General features: G+C 50.0%; 1 protein-coding gene across 1 annotated transcript; it reads right to left on the bottom strand.

The window, feature by feature from the left end:
- Positions 1 to 12,251: 12,251 nt before the first annotated feature.
- On the bottom strand, positions 12,252 to 16,379 carry LYPD3 (LY6/PLAUR domain containing 3). Its single transcript, XM_044257237.1, has 5 exons — positions 16,259 to 16,379; positions 15,557 to 15,688; positions 14,637 to 14,807; positions 14,155 to 14,316; positions 12,252 to 13,289 (listed from the first exon to the last, which is right to left on the bottom strand). Exons 1-5 carry the CDS (start codon positions 16,341 to 16,343, stop codon positions 12,802 to 12,804), a joined length of 1,038 nt encoding a protein of 345 aa, XP_044113172.1. The 5' UTR covers positions 16,344 to 16,379; the 3' UTR covers positions 12,252 to 12,801.
- Between the last annotated feature and the right edge of the window lie 3,445 nt (positions 16,380 to 19,824).

The following is a 19,824-nucleotide window of genomic DNA, read 5'->3' as shown; positions in this document are numbered from 1 at the left end:
AGTCACCAACGGGGGGAGGAGCTGGGCTGTGGACCCCGGCAATGGCGCCCCACGCATGCAGAGCCTATGTGGGCTCCTACACAGGCCCCATATGAGGCCGGCGGAGGGAGCGCATATGGGGGCCCCTCCCACGCTCACCGGAGGTTTCCACAGATGAGGATGATTCTGGAGAACACCGAAGAAACCTGCACTGGTTCCAGGCAGGCAGATTTGGGTGGGCATGAAAAAGCATGGGAAAGGAATGGGTCATTGCTTCTCACTTGCCACAGACTGCCAAGGCTTTAGGAAGATCCCCTGTGCATCTGGCTGCAGGTCACAGGCCGCGAAGCCACGGACTCTGGTGGGCTGCAGCAGAGAGCTGGGGGTAAGTCCCTGGGAAGGCCCAGACCCAGGAGGGCTGAGGTGGTGAGGCCTCTCTTCAGTGGCCCATCTGGTGTCCAGCTCTGCACTGAGAACCCCAGTGTCTTGTGTAATGACCCTCCTTTCCAAATGGAGAAACCGAGGCTCAGAGAACCCGTGACTTGTCCAAGATCACACAGAAAGAATGGAAAGGATGGATCAGGAAGGACAAAAAAAGTCCCCCCTAATCCCCATCCCATGGCCACCCAATTTTCTTTCCAGAGGTACGGGTACTAACCACCTTGCAGTATTTCCTCAACCATTTTAGGCTATACAAGCATTCACACCAGTAATCATTTTTTTTAAAGATTTTATTTATTTATTTAAGAGATAGAGAGGGAGAATCTGAAGCACACTACTCCTCTGAGTCCAGAGCCTGATGCAGGGCTCGATCCTACAACCCTGAGATCATGACCTAACCCGAAATCCAGAGTCGGACATGCCACCGACAGAGCCACCCAGGGGCTCCCTGCATGTATATATTTTAACACAGAAGTGGAACACTGTTCTGAATCTTACTTTTATTTTTCCCTTAATGATATTATCTTCGTGATCTCTCCAGATTAACACATATGGATGTGCCTCGTTTTTGTTTTTGTTTTAAATGCCCAGAGACATTAAACTATCTGAATGTAGCATAATGAGCTTAACCAGGCTCCTCTTCGGGAACGTCTGGGTTATTCCTCGTTTTCTGCCATTTACAAACATGCCTGGAATTAGTATCGCGTGGGCAGACCTCCTGCCAACCACAGGAGGCCAGGCCTGTAGAGTAAGTTCCCTGGAGGAAAACGGCGGAGTCAAAGTGATATGCGTTTGTCGCTCTGAAAAACATTTCCACACTGCGCTCCAAGCTCCCACCTCCGCTCCCCGTTGACCGCCCATCCCTCCAAAGGGTTCCTGGCTCTCTCCATGTTGTTTAAAGGTTTTGCAGGGAGACGGTCTTCAGGTAGTACTTATGTAATTACAATTAAATAAGGCCTTCGTTAAAAACACAAACCTGGGGAGGAGAGAAACCAGCAGGGCCAGTTTAGGTCCTCCCCGATGGTGTCCCCTGTCACACCTGCCAGGTCCCCAGCGAGACCTGTCTGATGCTGAAATCCATCTCTCAAGCATAAACATGGGCCTCAAAGGCCTTGGGGAAAAAGGCAGGGATGAGCTGAGGTCATTTTGCCTCTGTTGCTTTTCATCAGATCTAGACTCTCCTGCTCTCCGCTTTCTCCTTCCTTCTCCTCCCTCTTCTCTCAACCTTCTGTTTTCCTGAGCACCGGTGCTAAACACATCCTAACTAACGCCCAGTTCAGTGAAGGAATGCTGTAGTTACGCAGAATCTGGCATTTTTCTTTTCTTTTTTTAAAAAAGTTTTTATTTATTTAATTTTGTGAGAGAGTGAGAGAGAGAGAGGAGGGGAAGGGGCAGAGGCAGAAGCAGGCTCCCCACTGAACAGGGAGCCCCACATAGGGCTCGATCCCAGGACCCTGGGATCATGACCGGAGCCGAAGGCAAATGCTTCACTGACTGAGCCTCCCAGGTACCCCAAATCTGGCATTTTTCACAAGAAAAGAGGAAAGGAAGAGCAGAGCTATGAGCTTAGAACTGGAAACTGGAAAAGCAAAACAATATTCTATTTTAAAAACATTAATCTGGAGCACCTGGGTGGACAGAAGAAGACCCATGTTACCTCCATGACGCTCCTGCCAAAGATGCTTGGTCAGATGTGGATTCTAAGAAGATACTGGACAAGTGCATGTTTACGGACATCCACCCCCAAACGAGCCTGTCATTTCTGCAAGAGTCATGAAGTTCCAGGAAAGAATGAAGAATGTTTCCAGACTAAAGGAGGACACGGAGACATGCAAGGTCACACAGTGCAAGAATCCAGACTGGAACCTTTACTGGGACAATACAGAAGCCATAACTGGGACAGCCGGCGACAACTGGATGGAGTGTAGGGACTGGGGGGCAGTAACTGATCGATGCTAATACTACTCATCTGGGAGTCTCTACAGGAAGAGGGCCTTGTTCATGGAAACACACACGGAATATCCACAGGTGACGGGCACGCTACTGGCAACTCACTCTCGGACCGTTTCGGAAAAAGAATTTCTTTGTACCATACTCACAACTTCTCTGTAATCTTGAGGTCCCGCCAGTTAAAAAAATATTCAGGCAGTGCTTTTAAAAACTTGTTTGAGCACACGGCGGGTGGGGGGCAGTGAGAAACACATCTGACACCAAGACCAGCGTGAAACCCATTTGCAAAACAGAAATGAAAATGTCACCGAATGAAACCTAACATTGCTTCAAAAGGGAAGAGCAAATATGGGTTTATAAATTGTTAGTGTAACACAGGAAAATAAATTCCAAGAGCAGCAGTAAAGACCCAAGCCCGAGAAACACTGCAGGAGACTCCGTGGACTCCGTGACCTACAACTTTTGTACAGTCCTTTGGCAAGGACGTTATAATAAGGACAAACACATGCTGTGATTGTAGCACACCCTGGGTGCCACAGATACCGCTTAATCCTTGCAATCATCTTATGAGGAAGGTCATCTTAATTCCCAACTTAAAGTTGATGCATCTGAGGCTGGAGAAAGGTGACATAACCTGCCCAAGGCCAGCCGGCTAGGAATGGGCGGAGGTGGCATGGAGTCTTAGCCTGATTGTCACGACACCTTGCGGAAGGGACATCATTATCCCCCACTTGACAGATTGGGTAACGAGTTTCAGAGAAACTAAAGGGCCAGCCCACAGCCATGCTGATTTTGGAAAACCCCAGACGGGTTCCAAAGAACAGTCCAGCACCGTCGGGGAGACTTCCTCTCAATGCTGAATCCTGAATTAGGAGCCTTGGGCTGTCCATGGAGAGCTTTGCTATCCAATGTGGTAGCCACTAGCCATATACGGCTGTTTAATTCAAATTCATTAAAATTACAACTCTGTGATGTCTCATGCTTATTTTTTTTACGATTTTTTTAAAGTAAACTCTACACCAAACGTGTGGTTCGAACCCACGACCCCGAGATCAAGAGTCACGTGCTCTCCCAGACTGAGCCAGCTGGGCACCCCTCACCATTTTTCAGCATGTGCTCATGGCTACCACACTGGCCAGCACAGACTACAGGACATCTCCATCATCATCACCAGAAGTTCTATTAGGGTGCAAACTAGAGATTGCTTTGCAAGGACTCAACAATCAATCAACCAACCGAACAAACTTCCTTCCTTCCTTCCTTCTAAGGACTCAATGATCAACTAACCTACCTTCCTTCTTTCCTTCCTTCCCTCCCTCTGTCTCTTCTTTTTTTAAATTTATTTGAGAGAGAGAGAGCACAAGCAGGGGGAGCAGCAGAGGGAGATGGAGAGGGAAAGCAGACTCCCCGCTGAGCAGGGACCCTGATGCGGGACTTGATACCAGGACCATGGGATCATACTCGAGCCAAAGGCAGACACCTGAACAACTGAACCACACAGGTGCCCGATTCTCTTTCTAAAGGGGGAACTGGAATATTCCAGATAGTCTTTAATTAAATAACAAATGCATGAACCTCCTATCAGACTGTTGGTTAACAAGCACATTTTACTGTGTTTTCACTGAAATGGTACAGCCCAATTTTTCACATAAACCAGTAAGTCAGGAAAAATAGCCCATTGGCCCCAAACGCCAAGTGGGTTTCAATCCATGGTCATGACACCTAATGGTGCCTGGACACTTCACCGTGTAGATTTCTAATCCACTGGGTCGAAGCCCCAGACCGTGCTTTGGTATCTGGCATTCTCAAAGAAAGACACGTGGGAGAAAACAGGAAGCAAACAAAACGTCTGCCAATAACAGCAGCTACAGAGAAGTAAACACTGTTCCCGGCAAGGGTGGTCGGGTGGTCGGCGGACCTCATCTTCATCATTCTCATGCTCTTCCGGGGAAGCACTCATGATTTCACCCATTTCTACAAATAAGCCACAGCGGCTCACAGAAGCGAAGTCCTGGCCCGGATCCACACAGGCCAGAGACACGGGAGTATGAACGTGGATCTCGAGCTGCACTGGCAGCTTCTTCCAGGAACGGACTTACCGCGTGTAAAGCCAGCCCAGCAGGGACACTGACTCCAGCCTCCCAGCAGTCCTGACTCCGTCCCACTGCAAAGCTCGTCCAGACAACCCTCAGAGCAAACAGGGTTACAGGACATGAAGTACTGGATCCGGGCTAAGGACAGACAGGTCAGAGGCAGGGTGGAGATGAGGACGGAGGACAGGCTTGAAGAGGAGGAAATGAAGAGAGGTTTAAAAAGATTACAGAGTGAGGGGTAATTCTCCAGGGGGCTGAATTTTTCCCCGTCTGCGGCTGTATTCTCCAACCCGGGGTCCAGGGCTCGCTGCCATCACCGCCACCACGGGAACTGAAATCAGAGGTCTTTTCTAGCTGCCCGCCCTGGAGTCCAGTGTAGCAATAACAGAAATCCACCCAGCACCCCCATGTAGCCACCTACATCTGAGTGCTTGAAAGGCAACTGAGGAACAGAATTTTAAATTTTAATTCATTTTATTGAACTCAGACAGAAATGTGTATGCGACCCATGGTTAGCGGCTACCATACTGAACACCACCATACTACACGGTGAGCTACAGGTGAGGGCAGGGCCTCCCCAGCTGTGTCCCCCAACTTCCAATAGGGGAACTAGCTGTTTTGGGTCACCCTCTGGGGTCAAGCTCCCTGGGTCCAAATCCTGGCTCTGGGAGACCTTGAGGAAGTGACGGAAGCTTGTTTGTACCTCAGTGTTTGCCTCTGTAAAATGGAACATCAGGAAGTGGGCCTGGAAAAGTGTTGGAAGTTATCGAATCTACGTGCAGAGCAAATGAACGTGCATTGCTGTGATCTTTCCAACTTGTCTGCTTGAGATTTTTTAAATAAATGTTGGAGGGGCACCTGGGTGGCTCAGTGGGTTAAGCCTCTGCCTTCAGCTCAGGTCATTATCTCAGGGTCCTGGGATCAAGCCCCGCTTCAGGCTCTCTGCTCAGCGGGGAGCCTGCTTCCTCCTCTCTTTCTGTCTGCCTCTCTGCCTACTTGTGATCTCTCTGTCAAATAAATAAGTAAAATCTTTTTAAAAATAAAAATAAAATAATAATAATAATAAACGTTGGAAAAGCAAATGCTTATCCTACTCCATAAGACGGCCCTGAGCATTCCGTGGGGCCCGAAAAGAACTTATCTCAGGGCCCGGCACCTAGAAACAATGGAGGCCGTAAGACATAAGCAAGCATTTATCTGGCAAACATCTCCTCTTTGTCACATGCCAAAGACATAAAGACAGAAAAAACAGTAACACAGAGTGAGCACCTTCTACATGCCAGGTACTGCCCTAACCATTTACATGTATTAACTCATTTTAATCCTCACAACCCTCTGAGGCAGGCACGCTACTATTATATACTTTAGAACAGTATTATTGTTGCCTCTTGTTTTTTTTTTAATTTTTTTAATTTAATTTTTTAAATTTTTTTAATATTTGACATTTCTTCGTTTGCCACTGACTTTCTCTTCTATGACCAGAGTATATTTGTCTAAATCGGGCAATTAACATTGGACATAAATTATCGAATTTGTGAGCTTTCTTGAAATTATTTTTTCCAGTTGCTTAAATCATGTCTCTTGTAGCAAAAGAAAATTCTGGCTCCTGCATGCATTCTGTGGTCAGGCCTCCTTATTCCCCTTTCATGTGGAACAAGTTCTCTGTCATCCTTTGTCCCCTAACATGGGTGTTTCTGAGGAACAGAGGTCAGCTGCTTTGTGGATGGTCCCTCAGTTTGGGCGTGTCTGACAGGCCCACATGGTTAGATTCAGAACAGTGTGCCCAGTACCATGGAAGCGACACTGTGTCTTTCTCGGACATCGTGTCAGCAGGCCCACGATGTATGTCTGTCCCATTACTCGTGATGTTAACTAACTCTGATCACTCGGTTAACCGGTGTTTCGAGGTTGTCTGTCTGTCCATCCTTTCTTCCTTCCTCTCTCTTTCTTTTCTTTTTTTCCTTCTTTTCCTTCCTTCCTTTTAAAGGACTTTATTTTTAAGTAATCTCTATGCCCCACATGGGGCTTGAATTCAGTATCTTGAGATCAAGAGTCATGTGCTGCTTGGACTGAGCTAGTCAAGCACAGGGGTAGGGGGAGTGGGGGGTCTTTTTATGTTAATATAATAATATTAAAATATTACAAATATTTAATATAAATATTAAAATATTAATCATATAAAATAATAATGTTATGTTAATATTCCTTCCTATGAAATGAAGTAGCTGATGGGGAGATCATTTTTGACCATGTAAATATCTTACTCCTTAAACTTAACCCCACTAGTTTCAGCATCTATGAAGTTTTTTCCAACACCACCAAGCAATTTCTCATTTCTGACACCTTTACCTGGACAGTGGCAGTCCCCACAGGTGAAGGGCTCAGTGCCACAACAACCCCCCTCAACGCAATGTCCCTGATTCAGGCGCTTCCTACCAAGTGTGGAGGTTCCCACAACCCCCTCCTTGCTGGAGCGGCTCACAGGACTCAGAAACATTTTACTTACTACATCACTGGTTTATTATAAAAAGATACAACTCAGAACAGCCAGATGGAAGAGATGCATGGGGTGAGGTACGGGGGAGCCTCCATGCTCTCCAAGTGTAACTAGGCCCCAATCTCCCGGAGATCACCGACTCAGAAGGTCTTCAAATATCCCATCCTTTCAGGTTTTTACGGAGGATCTCACTGCATAGGTAAGACTGATTACATCACTGGCTACCAGGGACTGATTGGATCCCCTGCCCCTCTCCCTTCCCAGGCAGCACTCAGACCTCTCAGACCAGGTGGGAATGAAAGTTCCAACCCTCTAATCATCTGACCGGTTCCCCAGGCAACCAGCCCCCACCTGTTGGCCCCCCCGCATTACCATAATATCAGGTGTGATGGAAAGGGGTTTGTTATGAATATGAAGACATTTGCGCTTATCATTCAGGAAATTTCACAGGTTTTAGGAGCTCTGTGCCAGAAACCCGGCCAACGACCACATATATATTTCTTATCATAAATCAAACTATCACAGCATCTATTATTGGCTCTTGCCTGAGTCAGTTATTCTCATGAAGGTTCCCAAATGGTGAGTTCTGATTCTGCCACGCCTCCACGGTCACGAGTTGACCTGTGACTGCAAGAAAGAGCTTTCACTTATTTACTTATTTATTGACTTACACCCTTTTTTAAAACAGATTTTATTTATTTATTTGAGAGAGGGGGAGCAGGGTGGGGAAGCAGAGGGAGAGGGAGAAGCAGACTCTGCGCTGAGCATGGATCCAGACACGGGACTCGATCTCACCACCCTGAGATCATGACTTGAGCTGAAATCAAGAGTCTGAGGAGTAACCAACTGAGCCACCCAGGTGTCCCAACTAATTCACACCCTTAATATCACTATGTAGTCACGGATTCCTGCTTATTCAACGGGTTATAATCCTTCATTATCATTTAGCTTGGTGCTCAACTTGCCCTAGATTCGGTCATAGAGAGCCCCTTTCAGATGTGTCCTTTTGACACAGCACCATTCCTGGACTATTTTCTTACTTTGCAGGTCACGTCTGTTTTAAAGATGAAGAAACTGAGGCACAGAGGACTTGAATAACTTGCCACCTCAGACTGATGGACCAAGATTTGAAGGCCAGCGCTGTGGTTCTAGAAACTAAGCTCTTACCAACTCAACCACAGCACGTCTTCACCGGGCCCAAACCATTATTTCTTGTTCGCAGCTGGGTCCCCACCACTCAGCGCGATGCTTGACCCATGGAACATGTTAAATAAAAATTATGAAGGGGTGAGTCTGCTTGTCTCCCTCGCCCTCTGCCCCTCCCCCACCCACGTGCACTCTCTCTCTCTCAAATAAATAACTTTTTAAAAAAATGTATGAAATGAGGGCGCCTGGGTGGCTCAGTGGGTTAAGCCTCTGCTTTTGGCTCAGGTCATGATCCCAGGGTCTTGGGATTGAGCCCCGCATCGGGCTCTCTGCTTGGCAGGGAGCCTGTTTCCCCCTCTCTCTCTGCCTGCCTTTCTGCCTACTTGTGATCTCTGTCAAATAAATAAATAAAATCTTAAATCCATTCTGAATGGACATTCTCTCTTGTATGCATGCTGGAGCCCCCAGCCTTGTCCTACTGACAAGGCAATCTGGCAATATTCCCCCTTGCCACCTGCTCACTGCCTAAACCTGTGCAAGTAACCAAAGCTGGAGAAAAATCACACAACCCTGCTGGAAAGTCTTACTTTAAATTCATGACTCATAACCTCCAGTGGGCCCTTGATTCTGCCTAGAAGTCAGCCTACACAGTCAAGTCCGTTCCCTTGCCCGCGCTCTGATTTCACACCTTCTCAGCTCCCCACAAAGCAGCTCCTGTTACCCCCTAACATCAAACAAGTGGGGAACAACTCAACACGACTAGTCTTCAGGGAGATGCACCCCAAAAGCACCACGAGATACTACAACCCATCTACAAATGGGATAACTTTCAGAAGACCTCCGGATGACACCACAGGCGGATGAGAATGTGGAATGACAGGAATTCTTATTCATTAGCAGGACTGCGACACAGTGCCACCGGTTTTTAAGAGGGTCTGGTAGTTCCTTCCGAAGCTGACCACACACCCATCCTCTGACACAGCGGTTCTCCTGCTGAGAGTTGGCACACGAGCCATGAAAGCTTACGTCCATAAAAGCAAGTGGACAAGAATATTCATAGTGGGCTCTATCCATAATAGCCCCAAGCTGGAAACAGCACAGGTGTCCGTCAGTAAAAAAATAAACAAACAAACACGATATTCCACATTCTGTGGAGTGAAAGAAGACTTACACAAATGAGGAAATGCTGTATATTTCTGCTTATGCAAATTTTTTTTAAGATTTTATTTATTTATTTGACAGGCAGAGAGAGAGGAGGAAGCAGGCTCCCCACTGAGCAGAGAGCCTGATGTGGGGCTCGATTCCAGGACCCTGAGATCATGACCTGAGCCGAAGGCAGAGGCTTTAACCCACTGAGCCACCCAGGCGCCCCATCTGCTTATGCCAATTTCTAAAGATTCAGATGCTGCATACTTGAAATGTAGCTAGTGTGCGCTGAAATGTGATATAAGCATAAATACACAAGGGATTCCAGAGACTGAGTACAAAACCCCCATAAAATAGCTCATTAATAATGGTTTTACATAGATTACTTTTTATAAATGATAATGTTTGTATATATGAGGTTAAAATGTTATTAAAATTAACCACACCCATGGGACGCCTGGCTGGCATGCAACCTTTTTTTTTCCTCAAGATTTAATTTATTTGAGAGAGAAAGCATGCACGAGAGAGCACAAGCAAGGGGAGAGGCAGAGGGAGAAGTAGAAACAGGCTCCTGACTGAGCAGGGAGCCCAATGCGGGGCTCGATCCCAGGACCCCAGGGCCCCCCTGAGCTGAAAGCAGACGCTTAACTGACTGAGGCACCAGGAACCCCAGAGCATGTAAATCTTGATCTAGGATTCAGGCCCTATATTGGATGTGGAACCTACTTCATCAAAAAAAAAAAAAAAATTGTGGGGGGACACCTGGGTGGTTCGGTGGGTTAAAGCCTCTGCCTTCAGCTCGGGTCATGATCTCGGGGTCCTGGGATCAAGCCCTGCATCAGGCTCTCTGCTGGGCGGGGAGCTTGCTTCCTCCTTTCTCTCTGCCTGCCTCTCTGCCTACTTGTGATCTTTGTCTGTCAAATAAATAAAGTCTTTAAAAATTTTTTTAAACTTTATAAATAAGATTAAAGCAAAAACTGCTTACATTTCTAACATCTTACTGGAGCACTGTCTAACTTCTAGAACCACTCAAGGTTTATCTTGATAATATGATAATATGATTCCCCGGGGCAAATGTAGCTTTGTATATCCTGCTATTTATTACTGACGGGGGCCCTATTCTATAAGGTTTAGATTTAACTTAGCAAATGATAAGAAGACTGATAAACTGCAATCGATTCTTCTCTGGGAAGATGCAAATGATTTCAGATGTGCATGGTTTCTTCCCAGTAGACAACGGAACCCCAACAACACTGGACTTGACAACATCAGGGGTGCTGGAGGGGTTCTGGAGAGGCCAGTACTCCTGCTGACCTCAACTCAGCCAAAACGAAGAGCAGTGGAGTTTTAAAAAGGTGGGGTGAGGCGAAGATCTTAGGTTATCTGTGTTTACTAATTGGCTTTCCCCCAAAGGAAAAGAAAACTTGCTTGCATCTCCGTGATAGGAGGCCGTTTAACAACCTGGATGAAGGCACCGGCAGCTGTGAGGCTGGCATCTTGCTGGGGAAACTGGGAGACAGGGGTGCGAGGTCCTTTGATATGTACATTTCAAAGAGCTGGCTCCCAGGTCCTAGAGAAAGGCATTTTCTGGGCTCTAAGACTAGCTGGAGGCTTTTAAGGACAATTATATACATCTCAAAGGACCAGAGAAAGAATTTATAATGACAAGTTTTCCAAAGTGAATGCTCTAAGAAAAGCGAGGTTGGGGCTTCTGTGGTTAGGCCATCTGGATTCTGGAAGGGCCCAGGGTAAGAGGGAGGTCAGGGGTTCAAAAACAGAGAGAAGTCTATCTCAAGTTTAGTCAAGCTGAGGGAAAAGTTATGGCCATCTTGGTCACCCTGGGCAGTCCGCTGGGGTTCAAATCTGGGTTCCTGTGCTTATTAGCTGGGTGACCTGGGGCAAGTTTCTCAATCTCTCTGGGTCTGGTTTCTTCATCTTATAAAATGCAGATAATTAATACTTACCTCATAGGATGGTTGTATAAATTAAGTACATTAATCCAGGTACAGTACACAAAACAGAATCCGATACACAGATTACTTGCTGTGGGTAAACTACTTTACCGTTCTGAGCCTCAGTTTCCCCAATCATCCCATCTGAGAATGTATATGGAAAATTAAATGTGACTCCGGCTGCAAACACCCTCAGTACAGGCCTGGTATGTGGTTAAGACTTTTAAAAGTGACTAACACAGGGTGCCTGGGTGGCTCAGTCAGTTGAGTGTCTGCCTTTGGCTCAGGTCAGATCCCAGGGTCGTGGGATTGAGCCCCGCATCGGGCTCCCAGCCCTGTGGGGAGCCTGCTTCTCCCTCTTGTGTTCTTCCTGCTTATACACACACACACTCTCTCTCTGCCAAATAAATAAATAAAACCTTTAAAAATAATAACTAGCTTTCACAGATTAACCTAGGCCTGTAATGGTAATCAGACCATTAAAAAAAAAAAAAAAAAGCAGTAGGACGCCTGGGTGGCCAGCAGATTAAGCCTCTGCCTTTGGCTCAGGTCATCATCCAGGAGTCCTGGGATCAAGCCCCGCATCAAGCTCTCTGCTCAGCAGGGAGCTTGCTTCCTCCTCTCTCTCTCTCTCTTTCTCTCTCTCTCTCTCTCTCCCTGCCTACTTGTGATCTCTCTCTGTCAAATAAATAAATAAAATCTTAAAAAAAAAAAAAAGCAGCAGCTGCCAAACAGATGACAAGGTGAGTGGGAGCTGGGGATGATGTCCAAGCCATGAAACAAAGCCCCCTTCTGCTCCCAAATGTTGCTAAGAGCCCCAATCACCCTCGTCACCACTTAGTGGTTTCACAGGGCAGCCCCCTCACCAGTGGGATCGCCACAAGCCGGCTAAACCCCAGGAGATGAAAGCAGTTCAAACCTCAACTTCCCCCAGGGCTGTGGTTCTAGACTCAGCTTCTCTGTTAAATGTCCTGGCATTCCTGCCCTAGCTCAGCTAGGAGGTTACACTGAGAGGTTAGCATAAGAAATGAGTCCTTCAAAACACTATACAAAGTAACCAAACTTTTATTGAGACCTTTCTGTGCCAGAAGCTGATCACACAGGGGCATAAGGCACGGTCCCTGCCCTTGAGGAGCTCACAGTCTAGTAAGGAAGTCAGACGCCCAAACGATTGCCACAGAGATGGGGGGAAGGGGCAGCAGCCAAGCAGAGGAAGGCATGAGTACCCCGCTCTACCCCCCATATTCCAGGTTGGCTGTAAGAAGGCAAAGAGGAAGCTCATCATTGTTTCTCCCATTTTCCCTATGACAGCCCTGACTTTTCTCAGTCCTAGGCACCATGAGGACAGGAAAGAGAGACAGAGATAAGGGAGATGCATTTGCTGCCTTCAAAAAGCTGCAACACCCTGGCAGGATATAGACAACGGTAACTTTATTTCCCAAAGCCGCAAACCAGTGCAGCAGAAGCTGGGGAGAGTGGGGAAGATTGGAAGAACGGGGGCTGGGCCAGCCCAGTCCAGTCCGGGAAAGGGAAGTAGTGGGAAGAGAGGGCGCCCAGGGCCAGGGAATAGGGCAAGATGGTTTCTAGATGGAAAAACTCAAAGTAAGTTGCCAGCAGCCACAGCCAACAGAGGGGCCACCAGCCCAATGAAGGGAGTCACAGAGCCTTTACTATAGGCCACACCTTTTGTAGGGTGATGCCCCATATTACTTCGGTCCTGGTGGCCAGGGGCGCCTCCAGCCACGCTAGATTCCCCTTTCTGGGAGGTCTCTTGATGTACTTCCTGTGGAGAAGTCTGGTTGGCTGGGGCTGAGGTGGGTTTGCTGGTAGAGACGAGTGTGGTTGGGACTGGGGTAGAAGTAGTGATGGAGGTGGTTGTGGCCAGAGTGGTGGGCTTAGGAGCAGGCAGCAGAACAAGGGGTGGGATTCGAGGAGAGAAAAAGGTCTTGTTGTGGAGATCCGAGTTACAGCGGGACCCCTGGCAGCAGGAGCCACTGAGTGTGAACCCTGGGCCTGTCACCACATCCCGGGTGCAGAACTCGTCCTGGACACAGCCCCGAACAGGCAAGGACACAGTCACATTTGCTGCAGGAGGGAGACACAGGTGGGTCGGTGGTGGGAGGGTTGCAGAGCCAGAAGGAAATTTCGGGGCAAGACAAAGGCAAGAACCCCTAATATGGAGGACAGAAGGGCTCTGCATCCATTAATCCAAAGTCTTAATTCAAGCCCCACTTCCAGAAACCCTGTCCCACTGTCTCTGGCACATGGTGAACCCCGATTCCCACTTTTGAGAAGAAAAGTGGGTAGGATGAACTACAAGTACCACAATACCTTGGGAGAAAAGCTGGGAAAGTATGGCCCCGGATACACCTCTCATAAGACCGAAGAGCCCAACAAACTTTCCCCACATCCCTCTCTTCAATTTTCCCCGACTCTCTCCCTTCCACTCCCACCCCTGCCAAAATCAGTCTTAAGAGTTCAGAACAACATCTCCCATAATGCACCTGGCAGAGGAGGCGTTTGAAGAACACCCCTCAGGGTTCCCTGGGGCAGAGGCCAGGAGGATGAACTACCTCTCTCCTAAGTGGTTAGGTGGGCGGCCCTAACCTAAACCCAGCCGTTTTAAGGAGCCGGAGCTCGAGTCCCTGCAATCGAGAAGCTTGGAGGCTTACATTTCCCACAGCGCATCGTCCCATTCTGCACCTGGCAGACCTCCACGGAGATGTATGTCCAAAAAAGACTCTAGGACAAAAGCACCCGTACCCCCACACCACGTCGGCGATAGAGCTGCGTTTCTCCTGCCGCTCTAGGCGAAGGCGGGAACTTAGGCCTACCGTTTCCAGAACGTGCTGGAGGTGGGGGAACTCTGGGGAAAGGGCTACCCACCGCCCGTGAGGCCTCCGAGAGGCTACCACAACTCCTGCTGACCCCATGCCCCTCACTCGCTCACCTGCCGTCAGGGTGACGTTACCGTCGAAGCAGCCCTTGTAGACGCGGTCGCTGGCGTTGTAGCAGCTGACGACGGGCGGCGCCGTACCCTGGCACGCCTCGCGGCTCAGCCCCACGCAGCTGTAGCACTCGGCACCGTTGGGCTGGTACGCGCTCTCATTGCCTGCGAGGGGAGCGCGTTGGAGGGAAGGGGTCCAGAAGGCTCCGCATGCCCAGCTCAGCCCGAGGGTCCCTGCAGCCTAGGTCTCCGCCCCTAGCCCCGCCCAGGGCGTGGCCCGCCCCCTCCTATCGCCCCTCTCCTCCCGCATAGCCCCACCCCTAGCGTCCCTCCCCACGCGGCCTCTGGCGACGAAGCCCCGCCTGCCGCCGCGTGACCCCGCCCTTAGCACGTGCCGAGTTCTCCCGCCTCCAGGTTGGGATCATCCTAGTGGCTCAGCGGTGGTGTGGCTCCGCCTCCGAGCCTAGGGCCCCGCCCCCACCGACCTGCGGGGTTCAGCGCTCGGGACGTGAGGTTGAGTTTGGTGTTGCAGCGGTCCTGGGAGCACTGCTGCAGCTGGATGAAGGCCAGTAGCCCGTGAAGGTCCAGGCCGCGGTCATTCTTGCCCGGGAGTCCCGAACCGCAGCCCCGCACTGCCACCGAGAACTGCCCGTGGACTGAGGAGAGGGGAGGGGGCGGAGTCAGGGGCGGGGCCTCGAGTGGACCCCACCACCACCAGCAGAAGAGAGCCGAGCCAGGGTCGAAGGGCCGGGGACCTCAGAAAGCCGATCGCAGGGGAAGAACGACAAACGGAGGGGCAGATCCTCAAAGAGCTGAGTCGGAGGGAACAGACAGGCGGACGGACAAAACCGAGAGGGGAGGCCCAAGAGTGCAGTAGGACGGGGCCGGCGATAGAGGGACGGAACCGCACAAAGAATCTTAAGAAGGAACTGGGAGACTGACAGAAAGGGCACAGGAGCAGAGACAGGTGGGACCTCCCAGGAGTTGTAGCCTCAGATGGGGACCGGATTCCCCTTGGGGGTGGGTTAGTGGGAGGCAGCCTCAGTCTAGGGAAACTAGGAGGAGACCTGCGGAGGGGTCTGCATCGTCACGGGATAGAGGGTTCTGGCAGGGACAGGGTGAGTAGGGAAGTCTGGGAGGGGGACAAGGCGGAAATGGATAGGGTGTGCCCTCGAAGGGGACTGAGTCCCAAATCCGGGCTCTCCCAGCTCACCCCACTCAGGCAGCACCTGTCAGCCCCGCGCCCTAACGGCGTGATTGTGTTGAAGGGCTCCAGCCAGGCTGAAAGGGATGCATGGAGGGCATTGAATGGATGTGGACAAATTCAGAAGGGCGGGACAAAAGGAGGCGGGGCCTGTCTTGGGGAGCTTGAACGGGTACGAATGGGCCAGAGGGCCCCACTCACTGGTCTCCACCGCCCCCACGGCCTCTGTGCAGACGTTCACGCCCGGCGCGCACTTCACCGTCTTGGTCTTCTGTGGAGAGCATCCATCATCTGCTTTCTGCACGCAGCTGTAGCACTCCAGGGCCTGCGCTCCTGGGGATGCGGGGCGGAGCAGAACTAAGGGATCCCTACTGAAGCCTTCTCCCAGAAAGGAGAAATAGTCCTTTCCATGCCCTCTGTCCCCTGGACGGGACAATGCTGTTGCCCACCGTTTTCCAGGACAGGAGTAAGGAAAACCTCCCCACCAATCTGGTGCCCCTCTCCTTCAAAGCACCCTATGCCTGCAGTGAGAACATCCTTCCCACAGCCCCTTATGCTCCAGATGGGGGATCCCTGCTATGGATGAGAGGGACACCTTCCCACAGTTCTCAGTTCATGGTGGCAGAACTCTTCCCACAGTCCAGGCGGCTCAGCGAGGGATCCCTTCCCACTGCCCCTTCTGCCCAGGGCAGGCGGTCCTTCCCACAGCTCACATCTGCTCAGGATGGAAGAACTTCCCCCCAGGGAGGAATTCTCCCCATAGTCCCTCTGCCCAAAGTAGGTGATCTCTCCCACAGCCCCTTCTGCTCAGGATGGAAGATTGTCCCCACAGCTCTCCTTGTAGGAGACAGCTCCTTCCTAGGGCCCCTACTGTACCCCATCCATCCTCTCCAGCAGACCCACCTCCTCCAAGAAGGAGCATCAACAGAACCAGCCAGCCCGTAGTCCGAATCACTGCCTGGGAGCCTGCTTTCCTGGCAGGGTCCATGGCTCCGTCCTGCTCCCTCAGCGTTCCCCCTGGGTGTGCCGCTTCCCAACCTGGGCCCTCTTACCTGAGCCCGGGATGAGTAACCTCCCCCCAGGCAACCCTGGCCTTGCCCAACCAGGCCAAATCAGCGTCCGCAGTGGGGCGGAGCGCCCGCCCCTGGGTGCGTCACCCACAGCTGCTGAAGAGGGAAAGAGGGGGAGTCAAGGTTCCCTGACAGTTCCCAGGAGAAAGTCTGTGTTTGTTGGGGTGACGGGAGAGGGGAAAGCACTGAGGCTCAGAATAGGAAAAGGGTCTACTCGACACGCAGCATTCCAGAAATATGTAATGAGTACTTAACCGTGGGCAAGCTTTGGTTTGGGCGACTGTTGGAGGTTAAGACGGAACTGGTGCCTGTCCTCATGGAGCTCACTGTCTGATGACAGATATTAAGTAATCACACAAACTGTTATACGCAACTGGAACGTTGAAGGGAGAAGTGTAGGGAGCTCCGAGGAGGTATGGAGTCTAGGGGTGGGGGCTGACTGGTCCGTGAAGCTTGCCAGAAAATGTCCTTTAAGCTGTGGTTCAAAGGCGGGGGTTGGGGGATACAGAGCTCCCTTACAAAGCAGGGGGAACTCAGAGGACAAAGAAGAGGAAGGCAGACACTGAGGCCAAAAAGCCAGGCAGGGGCTAGAATGGCCACATCATTACAGGCCCTGTGAAGAGATTTCAGTGAATTCTGAGAAGAGTGGATAAACGTTAAGAGGGTCTCAATCTCCCAGGACAGGGAGACGATACAATCAGACTTACTTTTTAATATGATCAAAACCTGGAAATGAATGCAAAGATCCATCAAGAAGGGAATGGAAAAAAGAATGAGTGATATCACTCAGCAGTGAGAAAACAAGCCAACCACTGGTGTCTGCAGCCCCATGGATGAATCCCAAAAACTTTATGTAGAGCTCAAGAAGCCTTACACAAATAAAACATACTGTGTAACTCCGCTGACATGAGGTTCTAGAACAGAATAGGGATTCCATTGTCCCAAAGGAGCAATGGTGATGAGCCCCACTCTCTTCCTCCAGGCAGTAGTTACATGTGTGTGCAAATCTGTAAAGAATTACCCAGCTGGGGACACCTGGGCCTGGGAGGCTCAGTCGGTTAAGTGGCTGCCTTCGGCTCAGGTCAAGATCCCACGGTCCTGGGATCAAGGCCCAGATCTGACTCCTTGCTCAGCAGGAAGCCTGCTTCTCTCCCTGCTTGTGCTCATGCACGCTCGTACTCTCTCTCTCTGATAAATAAATAAATAAAATCTTAAAAAAAAAAAAAGAATTACCCAGCTGTATACTTATATACTAAATATACATTATACTTAAAAAAAAAAAAAAAGGAAAGAGAGAGAGAGAGTAAAAAAAAGGATGTCACTGTGTCCTCTGTGGAAGGAGCGAGAAAGCCAGGAGAACAGTGAGGGAGCTGGGCAGTCTTCCAGGTAAAGAAGAAAAGCAGCCCCTGACATCAGAGAGTTGGTGAGGCACCCACACTGAGGCCGTGGGGTTCTGTTACACACCAACACCAACACAGAACACCCAACCCAGACAGAGCCACACCGAGATGTGCTGGAGGGGGACATGCCGAGGACCACAGCAGGACCACAACTGAATTCAGAAGCAAGAACATCATGCAAACCGCAAAATGACTAAGCATCCCCATATCCAGGCTCATATAAGTGACTGCCTATGTTACGTTATAATACGTTAAATAATAGCATTTATATAGATTATGTTTATTATATAATAACATTTATATTATTATACTATATTATATCATTATATAAGTTACATCTCTAACGTTCCTTTGTTTCTCCTGGCTCATAGATAAGGTTTATCTATGCCGGGGGAAAAAGAGCGGCTGTGTTCATAAAGATATTATCTATTCCCCAGACCCCGTTGGGCACCCTGATTCCCAATAATGAGTAGCACCTCAGTCATATAGGTGACGTCACTTGGCATCATGCTGAGACTCTCAGAGAGAAAGTGAATGACTACTTGTGAAGTCATCCGGCACTGGCCCCTGCCTTCCAGCCTTCCAGCCTTGAAATCCCAGCCCCACTTGGGGTTTTCTGTGTGACCCCAAGGAAGTGTCTTCACTTCTCTGAGCCTCTGAGAGATCTGTTTTATAATAAAGGAAGGAATGGCAAAGCATCAACTCTGAAATTGGACATCCTGCCTTTGCCCTCCTCTTGCTGTGTGACCTCAAGCAAGTGGGACTCCCTCTCTGAACTTTAGCTGCCTCCTTTGCCACAAGGACCCAGAAACCCCTACCTCCTGAGGGATAGAGGGAGGCATGGTAATAATACTGTAACTATTGTGTGTTGACAAGCAGAGGCCCTGCAGGCCCCAGCTGCGTGGGAGAGTTTCAGGGAGGAACCCCAACTAGCAAGACCAGAAGAACTAGGATCTTGGGAGGGAGTGGTACCCAGGGTGGGGAGTCTCCTCTTGCTCAGGCCTGCCTGGATCCTGGGTGCTGACCCCCACCTGGCCCAGGCCCAGAGAGCAGAGGGAGGGTTGAATGTGGGGCCTCTCCTTACACTTGCTCTGGGATTCTTCCCTGCTCCTATTCCCAGAGGTCATGGCAAAATGGTTTAGAACCTGGCTCCCCAGATAGGTGAACAGAGAGGTCAGTGTGGAGGCAGTCCCTGGCTCTGGAGGTCACATCGGGGCCTCAGACAACCTTGGGGGCATATCCAGTATGGTTTCCTGTCCTCTGGGCCAAGGGAGGCCCTGAGCCCAGTGACATTCCCTGTCTATCTTTAGACCCACTCCTTCTGGGGACATACAATCTGGGATGTGTCAGGGAAGGGGTGGGGTTAGGGGGCAGGGCTGGCTACATAATTTGTGGGCCTCAGTGCAAAGTATAAATATGGGGACCAGGTTCAAAAGGCAGGAAAGTGTGCCATTAAAGGTATTAATTTCGAAACGCATTTTTCTTTCTTCTGCCATCTTTCTCCACCCCTCTTGGTGTTCAAGGTCATATTCCCAAAGGCAAACCCCTTGGACACTTGAGAGCACAGACCTTCACAGGAACCTGCAGACCTTGTCCCATAGCCAGAGCAACTGCGTTGCTGCGCACCCCTTCTGGGGGACAGCTGTCGACTGTTATGCACCACCTGAGATGCCATGAGGCTCAAATGTATGCCCTGCTCTTCCCAGCTGCCCCCAGGCCTGCTGAAGTTGGAAGTGACAATGGTCATGCGGCAGGAGCAGGGAGGGAAAGGCAGACAGAGCCTGTCCTGGGGATGTGGGAGATGGCAGGTTGTGGAGCCATGTGTGAGCCAAGGCTCTGATCCCCTTCAGCACGGGCTTGCCAGCCCTTCAGACTGCACTTACGAAATCCAAATTCTGAAAGAAAATTAAGAATTTCCAGATGGCAACCACAGAGCATCACACCTGACAGCTCTTGGCACAGGGACCTGTCACCTATGCTGATCACATGTCTGAGAGGC

The sequence above is a fragment of the Neovison vison genome, chromosome 7 (genome assembly GCF_020171115.1).
Source record: "Neovison vison isolate M4711 chromosome 7, ASM_NN_V1, whole genome shotgun sequence".
NCBI lineage: Eukaryota > Metazoa > Chordata > Mammalia > Carnivora > Mustelidae > Neogale > Neogale vison.
Note: the sequence above shows the minus strand (reverse complement) of the source record. Positions and strands in the feature narration are given on the sequence as shown.

Excerpts from the sequence above, each read along its gene's own strand:
- LYPD3 (XM_044257237.1), bottom strand. The coding sequence starts at position 16,343 with ATGGACCCTGCCAGGAAAGCAGGCTCCCAGGCAGTGATTCGGACTACG. Across the intron at positions 14,808-15,556 it reads CGTGGGGGCGGTGGAGACCA|TCCACGGGCAGTTCTCGGTG; the intron begins GTGAGTGGGGCC and ends CCCTCTCCTCAG. Across the intron at positions 14,317-14,636 it reads CCGAGCGCTGAACCCCGCAG|GCAATGAGAGCGCGTACCAG; the intron begins GTCGGTGGGGGC and ends CTCCCCTCGCAG.